Consider the following 18,987-nt stretch of genomic DNA (forward strand, 5'->3'; position numbering starts at 1 on the left):
TCGTTCTGTATTAAAATGTAATGTAATGTAAGAAACAGAATACAAATACATATAGTCACCAATTCTTGACAAATCGTTAACCCGCGAGCATTCTTTCTGCTGCTCCAGTTGATTTTAAAAACAGCAGAGTGGACAGTCTCCTCAATCCCCTAGATCCGGTTTTACCACACAGACCCAGTCCATGGGTTCTTGTTTAAAGAGCCACGTGGATATGACACTCCTGAAGAAACACTGGGTGTTATAATAGTTTACACAATGCGACTCCACCCAAACAAGTCAAGCAATGGGATGTAAACATGAGCATCTCACCTATGAACAGAGCAGACACAAGTAATGAACTGAAGACAACTGGAAACAAAGTAACATATAAAGAAGATTCATTGTTATTCTTCTTCATCTTTTTTTGTTTTTAAATGTGCAAAGTACCAAAGTTAATTTACACCAGAGCAATCCACAAACATATAAACACAAAACTGCTTCCAAAGTCTTTATATGTCCCCACAAGGATGGCATAACAGTGCTGAGGGGGGAAATGGTTCAAAGGATGACCTCATACATTTTCAGTTTGTTGCCATTTTCATACGTGTTTGAAAAGGTCCCTTTGGTACACAAACAGGTCACAGGTCAGTGAAAAGGAAAAATGTCTTTGTGATTTCCTCATAGACCGCAGGAAGAATAGCTGCTGCTTTGCAAAAGCTAATACAGATGTAAATAAAAACAAACAAACAGACAGACCACAGAGTGGGGAAGTCTTTATCCTGCCCTCTGGTGGAGAGTTCAAGTGTCTGATACCTCAGCACTGGCACTGTTCTGTCATCAGTCGAGTGTCCTACGCATAAAAGAAGGCCATCTATGTTAAAAATCACAGTAAAGGATGCTACAGTCCGACAGTGCCACACTTTATAAGTTAGTGAGGCAGAGTTGTGATCCTCATGCTCTGACTTGAAATTGGGTACGACACCATTGGGGTGGTAGCATGACTCATGGTGATGCCAGGGATAGGCTGCGTCATGGAGACTGCCACCGGCGCCACAGATACAGCCACCGGTGCCATAGAAACAGGTGGCGCCATCCCTTGGACGATGGTCTGTGCAAGGGCGGCTGAGAGGGGGGTGATCTCAGGGTTGAGGTGAGGCGGAGGAGCCGTAGGTGGGGCTGCATTAGATGGGGGCACTGAAGGGGTAGGTACTACCAGGTCTTGCTGGATGACGGGTCGAGGCTGCAGTCCAGCGCTGCTCAGTGTGGTGTGAGTCTGGGCGATGCTATGATTGTAGGAACTTATTGCACCAACAGGGGGCACCAGACTCTGCTCAGAGGGTGCAGGAGTGGAAGTCAGCGTCATCACCTTGGCCTGGGTTCGGAACTGGGCGTTCTGCTCCAGAAGAACCTCATTTGTGGCAATGAGATTTGAAACCTGAGAAAAACACGAGACATGGATTAGAAAAGGACTGGGCTCTATGAAAGTCTACTGCCAGAAAATCTGGTTTTGTGCCTGTTTCTTCTAAATTTCTTATGAAATTTTACTTCAACATTATATCTACTTCAAGTCAAAAAGAACATTATTTAAAGAGCCATTGTTCCTTTACATTTAATTTGTCAACTAAATAATGTAATAAGAGCTTTTCCAGTTATTGTTTCTACAAGTTCATGCAGAATGATGAAGCACAGTTTACTCTTCGCAGAGCTTTAGTGTCTAGGATATTTCAGGATGTCTTTTCCTTTTTTTAAATATGCCCAAATACATTCATCGAGGTATTACTCAGGTGACTGTGAAGGAAAAAAAACCTTCCAGAGACAGCTGTGCCTGGCTGGGAATATGTCTGCTTGTTTAGCATAATTAGTGCATTAATTACAGCATTAATATCTCATGCTGCTATCTCTAATCACACACTCTAAAACTACTTTAAACTTGGTTTCTATCTAGAAATACATATTTTATATAAATACACTGACTGATCCAAATTAAACATTTTCATCTTGTTATTGAAGAAGTGACTTGGACACAGCTCCTCTCTCATTACAAGTCGAGTCTGTCCACAAAAAGTAGTCCTGCCACCAATATTCAAAAACAGGTCAAGAAGTTGCCATCATTCTGAAATCAACATTTTCAACAAGTTTTCTAATGCTGTTAAAATGTTGTTTACATGTAAATTACACATGTGAATTTAGATTAATACCGCAAACTGCCAAACCACCTAACTCTACTTGTTTGTCTTTAAAGTCCAGAAATGTGAATGTGAAAAAAATGAATTAGACACTATACTATAATATTGTTCTTGCACATAACCGTCTCATGTGAAAGATTCCGTTCAGGAAGCGTACTTAAGTATGTTTAATAATATAATTCAATCCAATACAACAGTATATAATAAATAATACCTTTGTTGTGCATATAAAATTGATTTGATAGCAAATTGTATTGAATTGCATTATACTGTCAAATGCAGCTGTTATTTTGCACATCATTGTATCTGGTATTAATTGTGAAAAACCATATTGCATATAAATAGAAACATATGTTTATGTGTTATTCATGTAAAATAACAAAAACAAAAAAACAACAACTACCAGTTGTGTATAATTTCATAGAAGGATTGCTCAGTGGTCTAATTTTTTGTTTAACTTCCAAACATTTTTTTCATTCTAACCTGCTTCTTCAACTCTTCTACTCTCTTCCTCAGCAGGCAGTTCTCTTCCTCCAGGAACCTGTACTCCAGAGGACGTTGTGGCAAGGTGGCTGGAATTCCCAGCTCGTAGTGTGCACCTCCAGTCACATCTGCCAGGCGCAGCCCCTCCAACCGCCGCCTCTTCAGCTGTAGGGCAGTGTGGTCCATAGAGGCCTCCAGGGAGCTTGCGTCAAACAGTCCGCTTTCAAGAAGCAGAGGGTCATACACTGAGCATGCGCTCCTGTCATAGCGCCGTTGCCCAGTAGAACTTATGGACAGACAATTGCTCATCCCAACGCCACCTACCCCACCAACCCCTGTGATACCTGGATCTCTGCAACCACCCAGGCTTGGGCATCCCATCCCCATCATATTACTTCCTACTCCACCTCCCACAAGTCCTTGCATTCCTCCACAGGCACCTACTCCTACACCACCTATCCCTCCCCCGGCATTCACCATTCCACTTTGACCTGGCCCTATAACGCCACCGACTCCAACTCTGGAAGGCTCATATTCAAAGTCTTTTTTGACGTGGCGAAATTTACACTTATTGCCCCTCTGGCACTCACCCTTCAAGAAATCTCTGCAGATAGGGACTTCCCCACGGCTATGGGGGAGATCCATGGGGGACAGGCCCAGTCGTGCTGCAACTTTCCCTCTTAGTCTGAGGGGTAGCTCTCCTGTTTTCTTGTAATAGTCCTCATCCTCTTTAGATCCATGTACAAAGCGACAGCTGGAGCGCATACACTCCTTGTTCTGGTGGTCATGACAGAAGATAAATTCATTCTTTTGGACTCCCAAATCTGGCACCTCATTAAAGTCTGGGTGTCTAAATCGACAGCGCTTTCCTCTCTTGCAGACATTGCGTATGAAATCCCTGCAGACACCGCCCAACGTCATTCCCGATCCCTGTCCCCCGCCTCCACCGTTCCCATAACTGTTGCCATTTCCGAGCGCCCCTCCACCCCCCATGCTCCCAGAGCCGTTGCCTCCAAGACTTCCTCCTGAACCACCTCTGCCCTCCGCCGTGCCCGCTGCCAGAACAGACCCGGGTCCTCCTTCGTCACCCAGACTTACACCACTCCCACCGCCACCAGACAGGTAGGAGCTGTCCCGGTCAGGCATGGCGCTTGGCCCAGCTCAAGGAGAAAACAGCTCTCATTAGTGTGAGGGGGGATGGACGTGACCTGCCAAACATTCACATAACATTACACAGGTAAAGAACTCCTCTTTTCCCTTGAAGTACTACAATTTCCTATACAAAGATCTGCAAGCTAAAAACATACACCCAAGTATAGATATCAGCTAACACAAGTAGTGTTACAGGGGAAGACCCCAGAATCTGAATATGTGTGTAAAGAAATACAAGCCAAAGAAAAGCACTATCACGTCTACATTTCTCAACCGTTACGCGTTTAAGGGCTTGTGATATACGCAGGTAACAATCATGTCTATTCACAAAAAAAAGAAAAAAAAAAGGTACAAAACGTGCATTTGTTTACAAGCACAATTGGCGTCTAATGCCTAAGGATATGGCTGGCTAGGGCTGAACTATGGGCACGTGACAGGACTTGGTAAATAATAAGTAACGTGAGCACTGCTCTTGTTGTTGCGACTGGTTTGGTAAAGTAACACACATTCAGATTCAAATCATGCGAAGCTAAATCGTTTAGGGCCATGTAGCCTCACTGAATTAGCGAGCCTACCGATTTGAGCCTTAAAATAGCTAACGAGTGTGACTAGCTAACTGGCTAAATGCTAATATTGTCTTACCAAATATAAACTAGAAGTAGGATCCAGAGAATAGGCGAGGAACTCCCACGCAGAAACGTTGTGCTCTGATTCACTGAACCCTATACAGCTACGACAGCAGCCAGACCTGTGTTATTTTTTTCATTTCTCCGATGAGCCTGGTGTTGTTTACCATATTTCTTCGAGCATCTTTCTCTACCAACGAAGAAGATGATCCCCCCCTCCCCGTTTTCCCAATAACCTCCTGCTGCCCCCTAGTGGCGACAATGTCGAATTGAACTTAAGTATGTGTCACTTCTAAATGAACACGGTTTTAAATGTTTCATACTATACAGATGCAGTCCTATCGCGAAACGACTGTGAGCCAGCTTAGAAACATCGACAAAAGAAGAGGTAACATTTCATTTGACACACTTTCACCGCAACGTTTTGTGTTTAGTCGGACTGAAATATGCGGGAATCTCGACTCTCAGGTAATGTTAGGTTAACAACTATTCTGTGTGCCTCCGGCTGGACAGAGTGACATCACGTATCAGGTTTAGTAAGTACGCTGACGTGTTGACTACGGTAAATAGGTCCGCCAACGAAGATGAGCAGCAGCGTGCTTTCACAGAACTGCTCGGTGTAACGAACTTCCTCGTCGGGGCTCGGACGACCAGCATGGGGGCGCAAGGTGTTTCCCACTGGATCCGGATACAGGCCTGCGTGGTCCCGCTGCTCTACTTATCAGGAGCCCTGTCCTCCGCCTCCGATTCAACTCGGAATTACTACGAAACTCTCCGCGTTGATCAGTCGGCGACCGGGAGCCACATAAAGAAGGCTTTCCGCCAGCTGGCAATAAAGTACCACCCGGACAAGAACAAGAGCGCCGACGCGGAGAAGACTTTCAGAGAGATTGCTGAAGGTAAAAACACGCCTGCGACACTAATGCATGTTTAATTTACACGAGTGAATTTAATCAATTAAGTAAGAGATTATTTCCTTATTAATAGTTTAATTAATAAAAGACAAAATTGATGCAGCCCAGCAAATAAATCCAACTTTATGAAGATTACATTCAGCTTTTCTTGTTGTATTTTGGAGGCTGTAGTATATTTTGGGCTGCCCCTGTTTCTAATATACAAATCAGCAATAGTTTGATCATAACCCATATAAATTATAATGACCCTTATGCATAGCACAAAACCGGGACTGTGGTAAGTTATAAACCCTAATAAAAGATAATTAACAAAGATGACATTTGACAGGTCACATGCATTACAAGCCATCATTAGTAACGCACACCTGCCGTACACAGTGCATGTTCTAAGACAGAACAGGAAGTCCTTTAATTACTGACACCAACAAAAGCTGGCAACTGGAGTCCCAAAGCCAAGCTATGTCTGCCACAAACGCTCTCAGGATTGATATTAACATGGCTGTGTTACATGCAGCATCACCTCAGCTGCACATCACTGGCAGAACAAACAGCACTGAATCAAACAACCAATCGGAGCCACAGCACATACGACAGCCTTGCCTTCTCATTAAGCTGATTGACCCATTCCCATGCACAAGATTTCAAGTGGTGCTTTGTCTGATTAATCGTGGAAAAACTCACAGATATGTCTTATGAGCAAATCGATTATTCTGCAAAATCAGTCGACTTAGAAGTTCTTTGAATGAGGAGAGCCTTGTTTATGGTGCTGTTGTCCTGTATTATGCATCGTACAGACACGTTTCTCATATTCTTTTTCTACCCTTGTTTATGTAAATGGCTCGAAAACATGAAAAACACTGTATACAGCAAACGCAATACCATTTTAACAGCACCACAAACTACAGCATCTGAAAATGTCCATCAAGTAAAACCCGCACCTCCTTAAGAATGCGTAAAGAAAAACTGAACATTATAACCATCATGAGGTTATTGCAGGTCTTATCACACTGAGCTGCTTTTATTTTCATTGAAGTGAAAGCAGTGCCTCTGTTTCCTCCGACTCTAGCCTACGTGGTGCTCTCCAACAAGGACAAGAGGAGGCTGTATGACAGTGTGGGCCATGAGGCGTTCCTAAAGAACGGGGCCTCTGCCGATCCCCAGGAGGACCACGAGACAAGCTTCCCCTTCGGGTTTGAGGACCTCTTCCATGACTTTGATGGCAGTCCATTTGAGGAGGAGCCCAACTCCCACTGGAACTTTCGTCACTACGGGGAGGATGAGGATGGTACGTTCGGAAATTTCCCCTTTGAAGAGCCTGGCTTCAGCTTTTATTTTGGGGATGAAGATGAGGAAGACCACTTCTTCTAGGTGTCCAGTACCTTTTGTCCTGTATTGTCTTTTTGTTACAATAAAGTCACTATATTCAATTCTTATCTCAGTATCTATGTCTTTTGTAGGAAACCTTTTTTTTGTTTGTTTTGTTTTTAAAGCACTTCATCAAACTGGCACCATCTCTTTTCTTGAGCCCATCAATAAGCATTATATCCACATTTCTTTCTTCTACTTTTGTTTGTATTTTCTTTATGTGGTTGTGCAATACTGATGTGCTATGACATCCTATACTTTTATTTTACTTGCATTCTCTCATTTAATATCTGTGTTTTTATTTGTCCACTCCCATGTTTTATTTAAATCTCTTCATAAAGCACTTCAGTCAAAGTTTGTTGCTTTTAAATGCACTCTAAATAAAGTGACCTGGCTTGACTTGCGTAGTTGTGTGCGTGTATTGTTCTGCCTCTTTTATGAGACGACATGTACGTTCAGCCCTTGTTTACAGGTTTGGGAGGTTGTAAGTTTGACAGCAGGGGGAACTGATTGGACCGTTATGCCACTTTTCCTGTGTGGGTGTGTTGAAGGCCCTGAATTACTGACTAACGCACCGTTTACTCATCTTTTTCGCCTGCGCCAGCACTTTATAGATCTGGCACTGTTTTACTCCATTCCTCACAGGACCATTGTGCACTTTAACCCAGAGGATATCCTGTGCCTTCTCAGCAGTTGGAGCATCGGCGCACTAAAGCCAACACAAGACAAAAGACCTTTACAGCGGTGTGCACTTTTAGCAACATAAAGTGGGATTTTTCTAGAAAGCAGATCCAACACAGACTGGAAACATTAAATTACAAGCTCGACAATGATGGTAAGTGTGACTGAAAGTTGTTTTTGACAACAGCAGAGTGTCATGTGACTTTTTTTCTCCATGGCGTCATCCATGTATACAGAGTGAGCTGCAAATTAAGTTTTTATTTTCATTGAAATTTAGCATGCATACTAATGTTACTCCCGAATGTGCTCACCACATTTTGATTTCAGGAAGAAGTGAAAGAAGGGACATGTACTCTGAGTGTCCATGGGTATAACCTCACGGTCCCAGAGGTGTTGAAAGAAGGGGACACACTCACCTTCCTTATTATATCTCAGAAGGTGAGAAAACGATTCATTTACCTCTCCTGCTGCAAGCTAACATCCAGATTACATCATTGTTCTGAGACCAAAAAGGTTGATTTGTCTGAATTATGGTATTAATAAAAAACGGCCTGCCTGGATGATATTTTGTCTGTCCGTGCCAGGTGTCGGGGACCGGGGAGTACCATGTGGTCCGGACCTATGAGGACTTTGAATGGCTGCAGCAGCACCTGTTCTCTCAGGACAGTGTGCCCGGGATACAGGGAGTCATAGTCAGTCTGCACACGATCCCTTATTGAAATTGTAAACTCATGCACAAAAAAAAGATTAGTACTGGAATATATGCTCTGTCAGCAAAGAGACGAAGCCAAACTTAATTCAGTGGAAATGTTGAAAACTTGAGATCACAAATTACCCTGTTTACTTCACCACCGGTTAGAAAAGGCTCCTGCCAGCCAAGTTATGGGGAACAATTTGTTTCTTTTAAAACGCTTCCTTCTTCCCATTCTTCAGAGCCTCCTTTCATTTGTAACCAGGAAGGTGATTTTAGAGCCATTGTGCCAGCTGGCCCCAGTACTGTAGAAAACTAGGTTGAACCCTTGTGGCCTTTTTGGATTCTTTTTTTCAAGAAAATCCAACAGTATCATCATATCAGGAAGTATTTTTTACATACTACTCTCAGGTGTGACTGTGTGTCCCGTTTTAAAAGCACAAGCTGTGTCATATTTGATAATGTGTGCATAGATGAAGTCTTGTTTTGACTGTGTGGTTTAATAAAACCAACTGTTTTTCTTCAAGTTTCCTCCTCTGCCTGCTAAGGCTCAGGTGAATGCATCTGCCAAGGTTATGAAACAGCTGGGTGAGTAAAGTAAAAGTAAAAAATGTTGTTAATGTTCTATATTGAGTGTGAAAATGAAATGCTGCTAATGATAAATATGGTGATGGTTTTCCTGCAGGTTTCCTTGGTTTGGGAGATTGGCAGCCATATTGTAAATCACTGGAAACCTTCCTGCGGCAGATTGCTGCACACGGCATACTCAGCAAAAACAAAGCTGTGGAGATCTTCCTGACGAGCTCAGACGTAAGTGACCCAGACGCAAATAAACCATTTTTTTAATCCTCTTTTTAACGATTACAATTTTATGTTACAAGAAGATGCAACGTGATAGCTTTTTACAAGGACAGCAGATAATAAATGGTTAAACTTTCACCAGCATTGTTTCACAAGAGAGAATGGAGCGATTCATGAGACAAATACAGTACCCTTCAAATATAATACCCTCTAAATATAGTACCCTCCAACTACAGTACCCTTCAAATACAATACCCTCTAAATATAGTACCCTCCCAATACAGTACCCTTCAAATATAATACTCTCTAAATATAGTACCCTCCCAATACAGTACCCTTCAAATATAATACTCTCTAAATATAGTACCCTCCCAATACAGTACCCTTCAAATATAATACCCTCTAAATATAGTACCTTCAAACTACAGTACCCTTCAAATATAATACCGTCTAAATATAGTACCCTCCAAATACAGTACCCTTCAAATATAATACTCTCTAAATATAGTACCCTCCAAATACAGTACCCTTCAAATATAATACTCTCTAAATATAGTACCCTCCAAATACAGTATCCTTCAAATATAATACTCTCTAAATATAGTACCCTCCAAATACAGTACCCTTCAAATATAGTACCCTCCAAATACAGTTCCCTCTAAATACAGTACCTTCCAAATACAGTATCCTTCCAATGTAGTACCCTTCAAATATAGTACCCTCCAAATACAGTACCCTCTAAATACAGTACCCTCCAAATACAGTATCCTTCCAATGTAGTACCCTTCAAATAAAGTACCCTCCAACTACAGTACCCTCTAAATATAGAACCCTCCAAATACAGTACTCTGCCAATATAGTACCCTCCAAATACAGTACCCTTCAAATATAATACTCTCTAAATATAGTACCCTCCAAATACAGTACCCTTCAAATATAATACTCTCTAAATATAGTACCCTCCAAATACAGTATCCTTCAAATATAATACTCTCTAAATATAGTACCCTCCAAATACAGTACCCTTCAAATATAGTACCCTCCAAATACAGTTCCCTCTAAATACAGTACCTTCCAAATACAGTATCCTTCCAATGTAGTACCCTTCAAATATAGTACCCTCCAAATACAGTACCCTCTAAATACAGTACCCTCCAAATACAGTATCCTTCCAATGTAGTACCCTTCAAATAAAGTACCCTCCAACTACAGTACCCTCTAAATATAGAACCCTCCAAATACAGTACTCTGCCAATATAGTACCCTCCAAATACAGTACCCTTCAAATTTAATACCCTCCAAATTTAATACCCTCTAAATACAGTACTTTTAATGAGCAATGAGGATTTCTGTACATTGTGATGTCACAACTATACAGTTTGCTGACAGTAAACATGGATCCGAGCTGTTGCCAAGCAACGCAATGCCGCTGAAATGCGCTAAAATGGAGCGCTTCAGAAATGAAAGCAAGTATCTAGTAGATACCCATAATAAAATATACTTTAAATCAGATTAGATTAGATCCGATTCAACTTTATTGTTATTGTACAGAGACAACAAAATGCCTCCCCTCAGTCCTCCAGTTCCACAGAAGAAGAAATCAAACAACAACAGATGGCTTCAATGTAACAGTTTGCACATGCGCATACACACCTTGTCACAACAACAACTCCCTTGGCCAATATCCTACATCATTGTTACAAGGAAGTGTTGCTCGGGTGCTGCATCCGTCACATTCAAAGTTTTGATGAGAAGTAGAATGATAACAATATTAAGAGTAAATCGTACATGTAAGTGTTTCTTTAACACACACACTCTGTGTAATAGTCGGGGTTTGTGGCAATGTTACAGATCCTGCTGATGATGCAATAAATCATTTCCTGTTTCATTGAGTCTGGAATGCTGTGTATCGAGCTTAAGCAGATTCTAAAGTGGCATGAGCCAAAAATAATAATAACAAATAGACTTCCACTCATGTTGGGAAGATGTCATATATACTGTAGGCTATATACTGTGCTTAAACAGCGTTAACTTGAAAAATGTTCAAGCTAATTTGTGTCCTTGTGTCTAGCCTCCAGGCAGACAGAGAGTACGGAAGAACATTTTCAACCGGCTGAGTCAAGCTGTGGGAGAGATGAGGAAAGAAGGCCATAAGGTACACAACTGGGACTCATGCAAAGTGACTTTACAGCCTCTACACCCGTATGTGAGGCTTCACCACCATAATGTCTGTGTCTGCAGGATGTCGATGACTTCTTTCAAACCGAACGTGACCATAACCTCGTTCTCACCGGCTGTGCCAAAACTGTAGCTGAGGTGAGCCGGTCACCTGCGTGTTTTGTCCTCATCGCTTTTTTGTCTTCTAGAAACACTGTCCTGTTTTATTTGTTCCCTTTTCTTGCAGAGCTTCCTCGATGTGGTGCAAACTGAGCAAAGTAAGAAACGTAGACGGTGAAATCTACGTGGATGTTGAGCGCATTTGCGTTCTTCCACATTCCAACTGAAATACGATTCATCCCAAACTTAGTGTGTGTGTGATGCTTGTTTGCAGAGATCGCAGTGGCGTGTGGGCACTTCTCAGCTGCTCTGCTTCTCTGCGTGGAACCAGGGGAGGATCCTGACAAACAGGCTTTCTCTAAGTGAGACAATAATAGCATTGGTCCCGGGCCAATATCACATTTTCTTAATGCCTTGTTGCGTGCAAGTAACAATACCATAACCTATATTAATTACCTTATTATAACTTTAATAATAACGTGTATGCATTGGCAACTCTTCTACTCCAACAGGGTGTGTGTGAAGTTATCAGGAGTCTTTGATTCTATGAAGGTAAGTTGTTTAGCCTTTTTTAGCAGGAATATGTTGACGTAGCGACGCGACACTGCACATTAACACGCTTGTTTGTGGGCAGGAAAATATGACAAGTGTTGCTGAGAACAATATTAGCACTCTTGGGCTCGGCCTGGACCTGGACTCACGCTGCCAGGAGGCAGAAAAGGTGCGTCTTCTAGCTCTAAAGTTGATCTGATTGTCCTTCCACTTAACTTGAATCCTTATTAGAAGTGTCTTTTTGTGTCCAACGCAGGAGATGCTCTTCAGGAGAACCTGTAAACTAGTGGAGTTAGAGACTGCCAGAAGGAATGCGGAGAAGGCCAAATCTATAAAGAAGGCCTCTGTGAGTTGCTATACACATGTGCATGCCTTCTGGTGACCAGCAGGTGTCAGTAATGCTCTGCCTGTGTGATTCAGTGGACGAGTGTAGACCAGCAAATCTGATGAGAGGACATTTGATGCAGGTACAGTCTGTGTGAAGTATATACTGTTAATACCATCATGCTCCCCACTTTTCATCAGATGGAGGAGGCGAAGAAAGCGGCAGAGATGGAGTTTGATCACATTTGCGAAGTGGCTAAACAGGAGGTAAAACATAACATTTGAACCTGGATTCTGTGTTTCCACGTGAACATACATGATGTGCATTATCTAGGCTATGTGCAACTTGTCATTATCATCATTAAAGTAGTGTGACTTGTCTCTCCCAGATTGCACGGTTCCAGGCTTCGCGCGTGGAGATGTTGCAGCAGGCGCTGGTCCAGTGGTGTGAAAAGCAGCGTCTTACAGCCAAAGAAAGTGCTGACCAGTTCAACCAGCACCTGCAAGCCTTCAGAGGGATGGCCTAGTGATCCCACTCTTAATGAAGCATCCTCAGTATGTCTAAACATAGCGTGGGATAACCCAAACCCGTCCTTCACCCTGTTGTGCTGTAGTCTGATGCTTCAGTGGATTCAATTACATCCAACGTAAATAAAAGAAATGTAAGTACTGATAGTCAAGCATCCCTATAATTTCTACACATCGCTCACTTTCCCTCAGTCTCTCCTCAATCAATTCTCAGCAGTGGAATTGTGTTCTGGTGAGGCCGTTGTGTATGTCTGTCTGTGTGTGCGTGTGTGTGTGCGTGTGTGTGTGTATTTTTTGCTGTATTCCACTCATACGTTTGTGCTGAGAGTGTATTGTGCTGCTCTCCAGCCACCACATCAGCCGGGGTCACACAAAATAAAGTGTGATGAATTGATTCCCAAAGTACCTGCTCGCCTTTGTGTGTGTTTCTTCCTCCCGGATCATTAATCAGTTGGTTTGACTGCTCCTGCAAGGACGCGGCAGCAAGGACACACTGTGCCGGCTTTTTTTTTGTTTCGGCTATTCTGTGTTGAATATCTGTTAATGATGTCTCTTACAATGTTCTATCATATGATCGAGGTCTGGTGTAAAAACTATGACGCACTGAGCTTAAAATTCCTGCACATAAGCACAATGCCCCCCCTCCTCCTCCTCCTCTGTATGCTGCGGACTGTAGGTCTGTATCTCAGCACCGCTGTGCTCTTCATCTCATCTGTTCCAGCCTGTAATCTCTCCGTCGGGTGAACCGGGAGGAGTGATTCCCATCTGAGGGAATGAGTCAGAGAGAGATAGATGACTGGTGATAGAGGGTGCAGAGCAGGTTTGGCTTATTTGACAATGAAGGAGTAGATGAAGGGCAATCATGCCATGGAGTGTCCATCTAAACAGGATGAATTGATGAACGGAATAATCTGGTGGTTAAAATCAGCAGCGGCCTACTCTGGGTGTTGGATGGCACCTCTTCACTTCACGTCTTCATCCTCTGGGAACCATGAATGTTTATACAGAATGTACCAGAATGTTTTTTTTTTTTACAGTTGCATCCTGTCCACATCTCCTAATTTATAAACACATTTTAGTGTTGAAACATAAGTCTGGCTTTTTATACCCCATTTTATGTTTCAACGACATTCACTCTCCTTATAGTACGCACATTTATTGATCATTAATCCAGCAGTTTCACCAACCACGTTCTGCACTTAATTTTTTTGTGGTTTATTGGTTTTAATGAGGCGCAGTAAAAGTTAAATGTAAGAAGTTTATGGAGCATTTTTATGATCCTGTGGTTTTACTTCTTGATGTGAATGTTTCTATCTACCTGTGGCACCGTTGTTATACGCCTGCCAGGTGTTCGAGAGGATGAACCAAATGCATTCGGCTGTATTTGAAGATGGGAATGGAAAACCTATGTGTTTCTTCGTGGGATTCGATATATTGCAACATTATTATCTGAAGATTCCTGCTGCTTGTAACTGCATTACGCCAGATGAATTTCACAACGGGAGAGCCACATGTCTGGCACTTTCATGCTGGGGCAGCAGCAGCTAGCACACACACACACACACACACACACACACACACACACACACACACACACACACACACACACACACACGCACACACACACACACACACTAATGAGAGCCCCTCTCAACTGCTGAGAGCATGACCCAGATCAAGGGCGGAGAGATCATGGCAACGCAGTGTGTGTGTGTGTGTGAGAGCGAGAGAGAGAGAGAGAGAGTGTGCACTCCTATTGAAAACATGCACTTAGAACTGATTTGCTAAAGTAGCTCATTACTGGTGGAAAGGCAGCACTCTGCACACCGCCCCATGGCCTGACAGAGACCAGCTTAGTGTGAAGTGAAGGCAATAACTTGTCTGAACACACGGTGTGACAACGGCCTTATGACTCAGCCGTCCCAACGAAGCTGCACCACACCAGTGCGATGAGCGCGACCGTCTGTTACATCATTAAGAAATATTGAGTCAGGCCACGGTTGATGAGCGGTTTTTAATCAGTGTTCACAAAAGGAGGTGTTTTATTGATGCTTCCACGTTCTCTGCCGTCTTGACTCATACATTACACTGGTGAAATATGTTGCTGTGATATATGTAACAAATTCATCTTTGGTAACATAAGTCACAAGAATTGGCATGGGTATGTTTTATCGTGACACAAAAAACATCAAGATTAAAATCTGATATTGTTCGAGCAGATAACTCATCTGCCTCACAAAGTGGCTGTTTTATTGTTGCTTGCTCAGTCTTTGGTATCGCGAGTTATGAATCTGCACGGGGTGATTTAGTATATGTTGCTGCAGTAAATTGATGAATGTATCTTTGGTGGCATAAGTCAGAAGAAAAAAAGAAATCATTTTTTATTTGGTTATTTTTCTTGTACTGCAGCATCTGGCCACAACGTGTACGAAGGCTAGACTTTTATCGGCTACTGAAATGAACAAAAGTTAACTAGGATTTAATGCACTTCATTACTAATACATTAATAAATCATGGGATATTGATGACGGATGGGGATAATAGATAAGAAATTCTGTTTTGCCTTTCCCTGGCTGGTTCGCCCTTCAGATGTTGCCCGTCTCCATCTTCACAGCCATTTTTCATATCTTTGAGAATCTTCTAGGAAGTACACAATGCTAAAATGAAAATTTCCAATCAAAACATGGCATCCCTGCCAATCTCACGGGTTTAAAAAAAAACAACAATAATCATTTGAGAGCCGTAATCCTGCGGTGCTTCTGTCATAAGGTCCAAGGCTCTGTCACAAATTAGTGAGTGTGCTGCAGCCGAGTTGAGTCAAGCCAAGGTTGTTGGCACCTCATTAAATCTAATCAATGCCGTACACAGTTTATGACTCATTAAAAGTTTGTAGGATGAAAATAAGGCGGGAGGAGAAGGAGAGAAAGACACGCATACCATAATGCAGATGCCCTAACCATCTGTAGTTTATAACAGCCCATTCTGGATGTTCAGCACAACACAAGGTGAATGCTACAAAATAGAGCCTCGCAGCCCTAAAACCCACCCTAATGGCAGCGGTCCACCAATGATTTGGATAGTGGACTCTATATCAATGTTCTCCCCTCGCAGTGCTTTATAGCTTTGCAAAGCATTAGACTTGCTAATTTACTCCATTTCTCTGTTCACTACTGAATGGAGCCATAAATATTAATACCTTTACACTCCCCTCCCGGCTGCTTGTCATGCGTTGAAGGGATTGCGGGTTGATGGTATGATATTGTTAATTAGGTTTGCTGGAATAATGTCAGCAGCAAGCCCCTGGACAGGCTGACATGCTGAGGTGATGGCTTTCCTGCCGTTCTTAATACACAACCGTGTTCCCTGAATATACTGCAACGTGGGAAAGATGCTAACAGGAGACGTTTGGCAGAGGGGATAAACTGTCCATCACCTGATTTCATGACATACTCTGTTTCACGTGAAAGCCTCCAATGAAATATTTAAGAAGGAAACACATTATCAACAGAATCACTAATGATGCTTTGTCACGTACTCAGCACACTACAATGAATATCAACAAGTGCAGTTTTCAGAGAGCACACTCATCCACACGGCTACAAATGCTCCCATTAGAGCAAATTAATCAATTATTCATCAATGTTTCCACCACAGCGGTGGCCACAGTACCAGGGCACCCACTCACAATCAGGCTCTCCACTTCTAGAGGTCATTTTGTCACATGTATTCAACATGTGGCCTTTTCTAGTCTCCATCGCCTAACAGACCTACAGTGCGCTGTGTGTTGCATTGCACAACACGTGGTTACTATGAAATACTATTGCAGGGCAACAGTTGTTCTGTACTGCAACACGTGGTACATTTTCTGATTTCCACAACAGGAAAGAAAAGTCTGATTAGAAAATCAGTGAGATCTAAGGAGAAGCTCTGATCATAAAGTTTCATTCTGACTTCTCTCCATTAGCAGAGATTCCCCCTGTCTTCAACAGATGTTGTGTGCATCAGTCTCTGCAGTGTACTTTAGTAGAGCTTGCTGTCTTAAAGGGATAGTTCAGAATTTTGGACATAAGACCTATTTTCCAAGTGAGCCGGTGTGTTCGAGACGTCTGGAGACGTTTTCAAGAAATGTCATTCAGTTCTTCTAGTTGCCGAGTTTGCTTATGCTATGGCTAGCGCAAGTCAATCGTTCTTAGCTAGCATGGCATTAAAAACAGTCTTGCCCACTCCACAGTGCACCCGAGGCAAATCCATTGTAACGGCAGACTATGGCTGCATCCCATTGGTCAAAAGCTATTTGGCTGGACTTTGTAAACAGGAAGCGATGAGATAAACAACGCTTGGTTTACGATCCGCAGTTCAATGTATAGAAGAAGATACTGGTCAGAGAACAACTTTCCAACATGTCCCAGTATGAATATGAGGAAGACCTACTGGGAGAAGTTGAAAATCATCCATTTATGGCGCAACTGCTGAGCCATAAATGAATGCACACAAGCCCGAGGTCTAACTTTCAACCAATCGTTGACCTTCTTTATACTTTGGCCCCGCCTTCTGAGCTGTCGTCACAACGGAGCCAAGAAGTTGGGCCGGATGTTATTACGCTAACTAAAAATAGTTTCTGATAAGAACTGAACTTAGAAGGAGGATTTTAACGACGAGGTGAGTTTTAACCAATCCCCCTTTTCAGGAAATCAAGCAACTTTGGTACATGGTAGCAGATTGGTAGAGATTTCTGTAAGCTAGGTGGCCGATGTTGTTGATGGACAATGACGTATACGTCACGTCCTGTACGTTTTTATTGTGCTTAAACTGAAAAGCATGGCAGGATGATTATGTAGTATGTAAAGTTTTTCTTCTTCGCTCTTCTGCAGAACAAAAGGCAATTACTTTTTTGCTGAATTTTTTTTAAATATTTGGTGGAAAATCCATTGATCACCAGAGAGAAAAAAAAAATACTTTTACATTAAAGATTTGTTTTATTTGTATTTCTTTACCCGTCAGCTACTTTACTGTGCCCCTGGAGCTTCACAGGATCCCTAGCTTTGTTCAAGGACACCTCAGCAGGGTGATGCTTGCTGCCAAACCAGGGACTCAAACCAGGGCCTTCCACATTAGTTGAAGGACAGACTCTGCTCACTATTTTTCCACACAAACATACAAGGGCAAAGCAAACAGATGGAAAGTCATCCCAGGCCCGGCAGCAAACGGAGGATGAGCATCTGTTGCAGGGATGTTTCCAAGCCCACTCTGGAGCTCAAGACAAGTCTAGCCTCACCTTTCCCGCTGTTGTTACCTCCGACTCAGACTTGGCAAAGAGATACAGATGGGATCACAAATGCCCCCTGGATACTGCTATTAAATTTCACTTTGAGATAATGCATGCTAAAGTCTCATTAAATCCCAGTCAGAGATAATGCATGGTAAACTCCCATTATGGTTTGATTAGAAGGCACGGGGCCTGCCGTTGCTGATTGTGTTTTTAATCAGATCCTTCCTGCTGCAGAGCAAACAAGAGCTAAGAGGAGGGAGAAAAAGAAGGAAGAGAGCAAAACAAGCTGTGCAAGCAGAAACAATTTGGTCTCTCTCTAAGGACAATAGTGAAATTGTTGTGTATTGTTCTTGGCATAATGAAAGTATATGAGGGTGGATTTTTAAATGAAATTGTTTTTTCAGTGTTATTACTGTGTGACTGCAGAAATGAATAATTTGGTGGAACACAAACCAATGCAGAAGCAAAAAGAGAGGAGTTTCATCAGTTTAATGTCTTTCTCTTATGGGAATACTTTCAAACACATTTTTTTACACTCTCATGAGGCATGGTTTTAGTCCTCAGCTGCAGTCAATCACATCGATTTGGATATAATTGGTTTATATTAATTAATGGATCATTCTGTCCAATAGAGTTTTTAGATCTATCTGTTTAAATGATCTTTATAGCCTGACAGCATCCAATACATCTAATGCTGCAAACAAAGTCTGGTAACAGTGGCTTTCACAGGACTGTGAAACGGTTGGACGGCGTGCCTACCTGCCTGATCATACTCTGCACTCATTGAGCACAAGCTGGCGTGACGTATTTCTCACTGATAACAGTCATCGCATACATGTTAGGCTAATGGCTGTCATGGAAAGACATGAAGGAAGGTCCTGAGGTCACACAACTTTGTGTGTGTGTAAATGGAAGTGTGCAGACAAACCTTTTCAGCTCCCACTGTCTAGTTTTGCCACTTAAGTAAATAACCCGTGTGCTTCCACACAGATGGCACAGAGCGTTTTAAAGTATCGTGGAGAGGGCCAGAGAGAAGTCAGCAGCTGCCTCTGTGCGTCCTGCTTGTTCAGACTCTGTGATTTATCATTGCCTCCGCCCATGTTATTGGAGGACACTGCTAAACAAAGTCAAATCAGGTTTATTTGTATTGTCCAGTATC

General features: G+C 42.4%; 3 protein-coding genes across 3 annotated transcripts; 2 read left to right on the forward strand and 1 right to left on the reverse strand.

Annotated features, from left to right (window-relative positions):
* Nucleotides 1-66: 66 nt before the first annotated feature.
* Nucleotides 67-4,619, reverse strand: zc3h10 (zinc finger CCCH-type containing 10). The gene is made up of 3 exons (XM_084032929.1): nucleotides 4,443-4,619; nucleotides 2,649-3,856; nucleotides 67-1,414 (listed from the first exon to the last, which is right to left on the reverse strand). The coding sequence occupies exons 2-3, from the start codon at nucleotides 3,792-3,794 to the stop codon at nucleotides 908-910; spliced, it is 1,653 nt and encodes a 550-aa protein (XP_083889055.1). The 5' UTR covers nucleotides 3,795-3,856; nucleotides 4,443-4,619; the 3' UTR covers nucleotides 67-907.
* Nucleotides 4,620-4,705: 86 nt separating this feature from the next.
* Nucleotides 4,706-7,104, forward strand: LOC311028404 (dnaJ homolog subfamily B member 9-like). Its single transcript, XM_084032956.1, has 2 exons — nucleotides 4,706-5,325; nucleotides 6,407-7,104. The coding sequence occupies exons 1-2, from the start codon at nucleotides 5,082-5,084 to the stop codon at nucleotides 6,706-6,708; spliced, it is 546 nt and encodes a 181-aa protein (XP_083889082.1). The 5' UTR covers nucleotides 4,706-5,081; the 3' UTR covers nucleotides 6,709-7,104.
* A 196-nt stretch (nucleotides 7,105-7,300) lies between these two features.
* LOC311028400 (sorting nexin-5) lies at nucleotides 7,301-12,706 on the forward strand. The gene is made up of 14 exons (XM_084032950.1): nucleotides 7,301-7,540; nucleotides 7,714-7,824; nucleotides 7,971-8,078; nucleotides 8,605-8,665; nucleotides 8,763-8,887; nucleotides 10,950-11,033; nucleotides 11,120-11,194; nucleotides 11,283-11,313; nucleotides 11,430-11,517; nucleotides 11,668-11,707; nucleotides 11,790-11,876; nucleotides 11,964-12,053; nucleotides 12,233-12,298; nucleotides 12,421-12,706. The coding sequence occupies exons 1-14, from the start codon at nucleotides 7,535-7,537 to the stop codon at nucleotides 12,556-12,558; spliced, it is 1,110 nt and encodes a 369-aa protein (XP_083889076.1). The 5' UTR covers nucleotides 7,301-7,534; the 3' UTR covers nucleotides 12,559-12,706.
* Nucleotides 12,707-18,987: the final 6,281 nt, after the last annotated feature.

This window comes from Eutrigla gurnardus (genome assembly GCF_963514095.1).
Source record: "Eutrigla gurnardus genome assembly, chromosome: 2".
In the NCBI taxonomy this organism is placed as follows: domain Eukaryota; kingdom Metazoa; phylum Chordata; class Actinopteri; order Perciformes; family Triglidae; genus Eutrigla; species Eutrigla gurnardus.

Coding starts and splice junctions, on each gene's coding strand:
- LOC311028404 (XM_084032956.1), top strand. CDS start 5,082: ATGGGGGCGCAAGGTGTTTCCCACTGGATCCGGATACAGGCCTGCGTG. Junction 5,326..6,406: donor TTTCAGAGAGATTGCTGAAG/GTAAAAACACGC, acceptor CTCCGACTCTAG/CCTACGTGGTGCTCTCCAAC.
- zc3h10 (XM_084032929.1), bottom strand. CDS start 3,794: ATGCCTGACCGGGACAGCTCCTACCTGTCTGGTGGCGGTGGGAGTGGT. Junction 1,415..2,648: donor TAGAAGAGTTGAAGAAGCAG/GTTAGAATGAAA, acceptor TGTTTTTCTCAG/GTTTCAAATCTCATTGCCAC.
- LOC311028400 (XM_084032950.1), top strand. Junction 11,708..11,789: donor GAGTCTTTGATTCTATGAAG/GTAAGTTGTTTA, acceptor GTTTGTGGGCAG/GAAAATATGACAAGTGTTGC. Junction 11,877..11,963: donor GCTGCCAGGAGGCAGAAAAG/GTGCGTCTTCTA, acceptor TGTCCAACGCAG/GAGATGCTCTTCAGGAGAAC.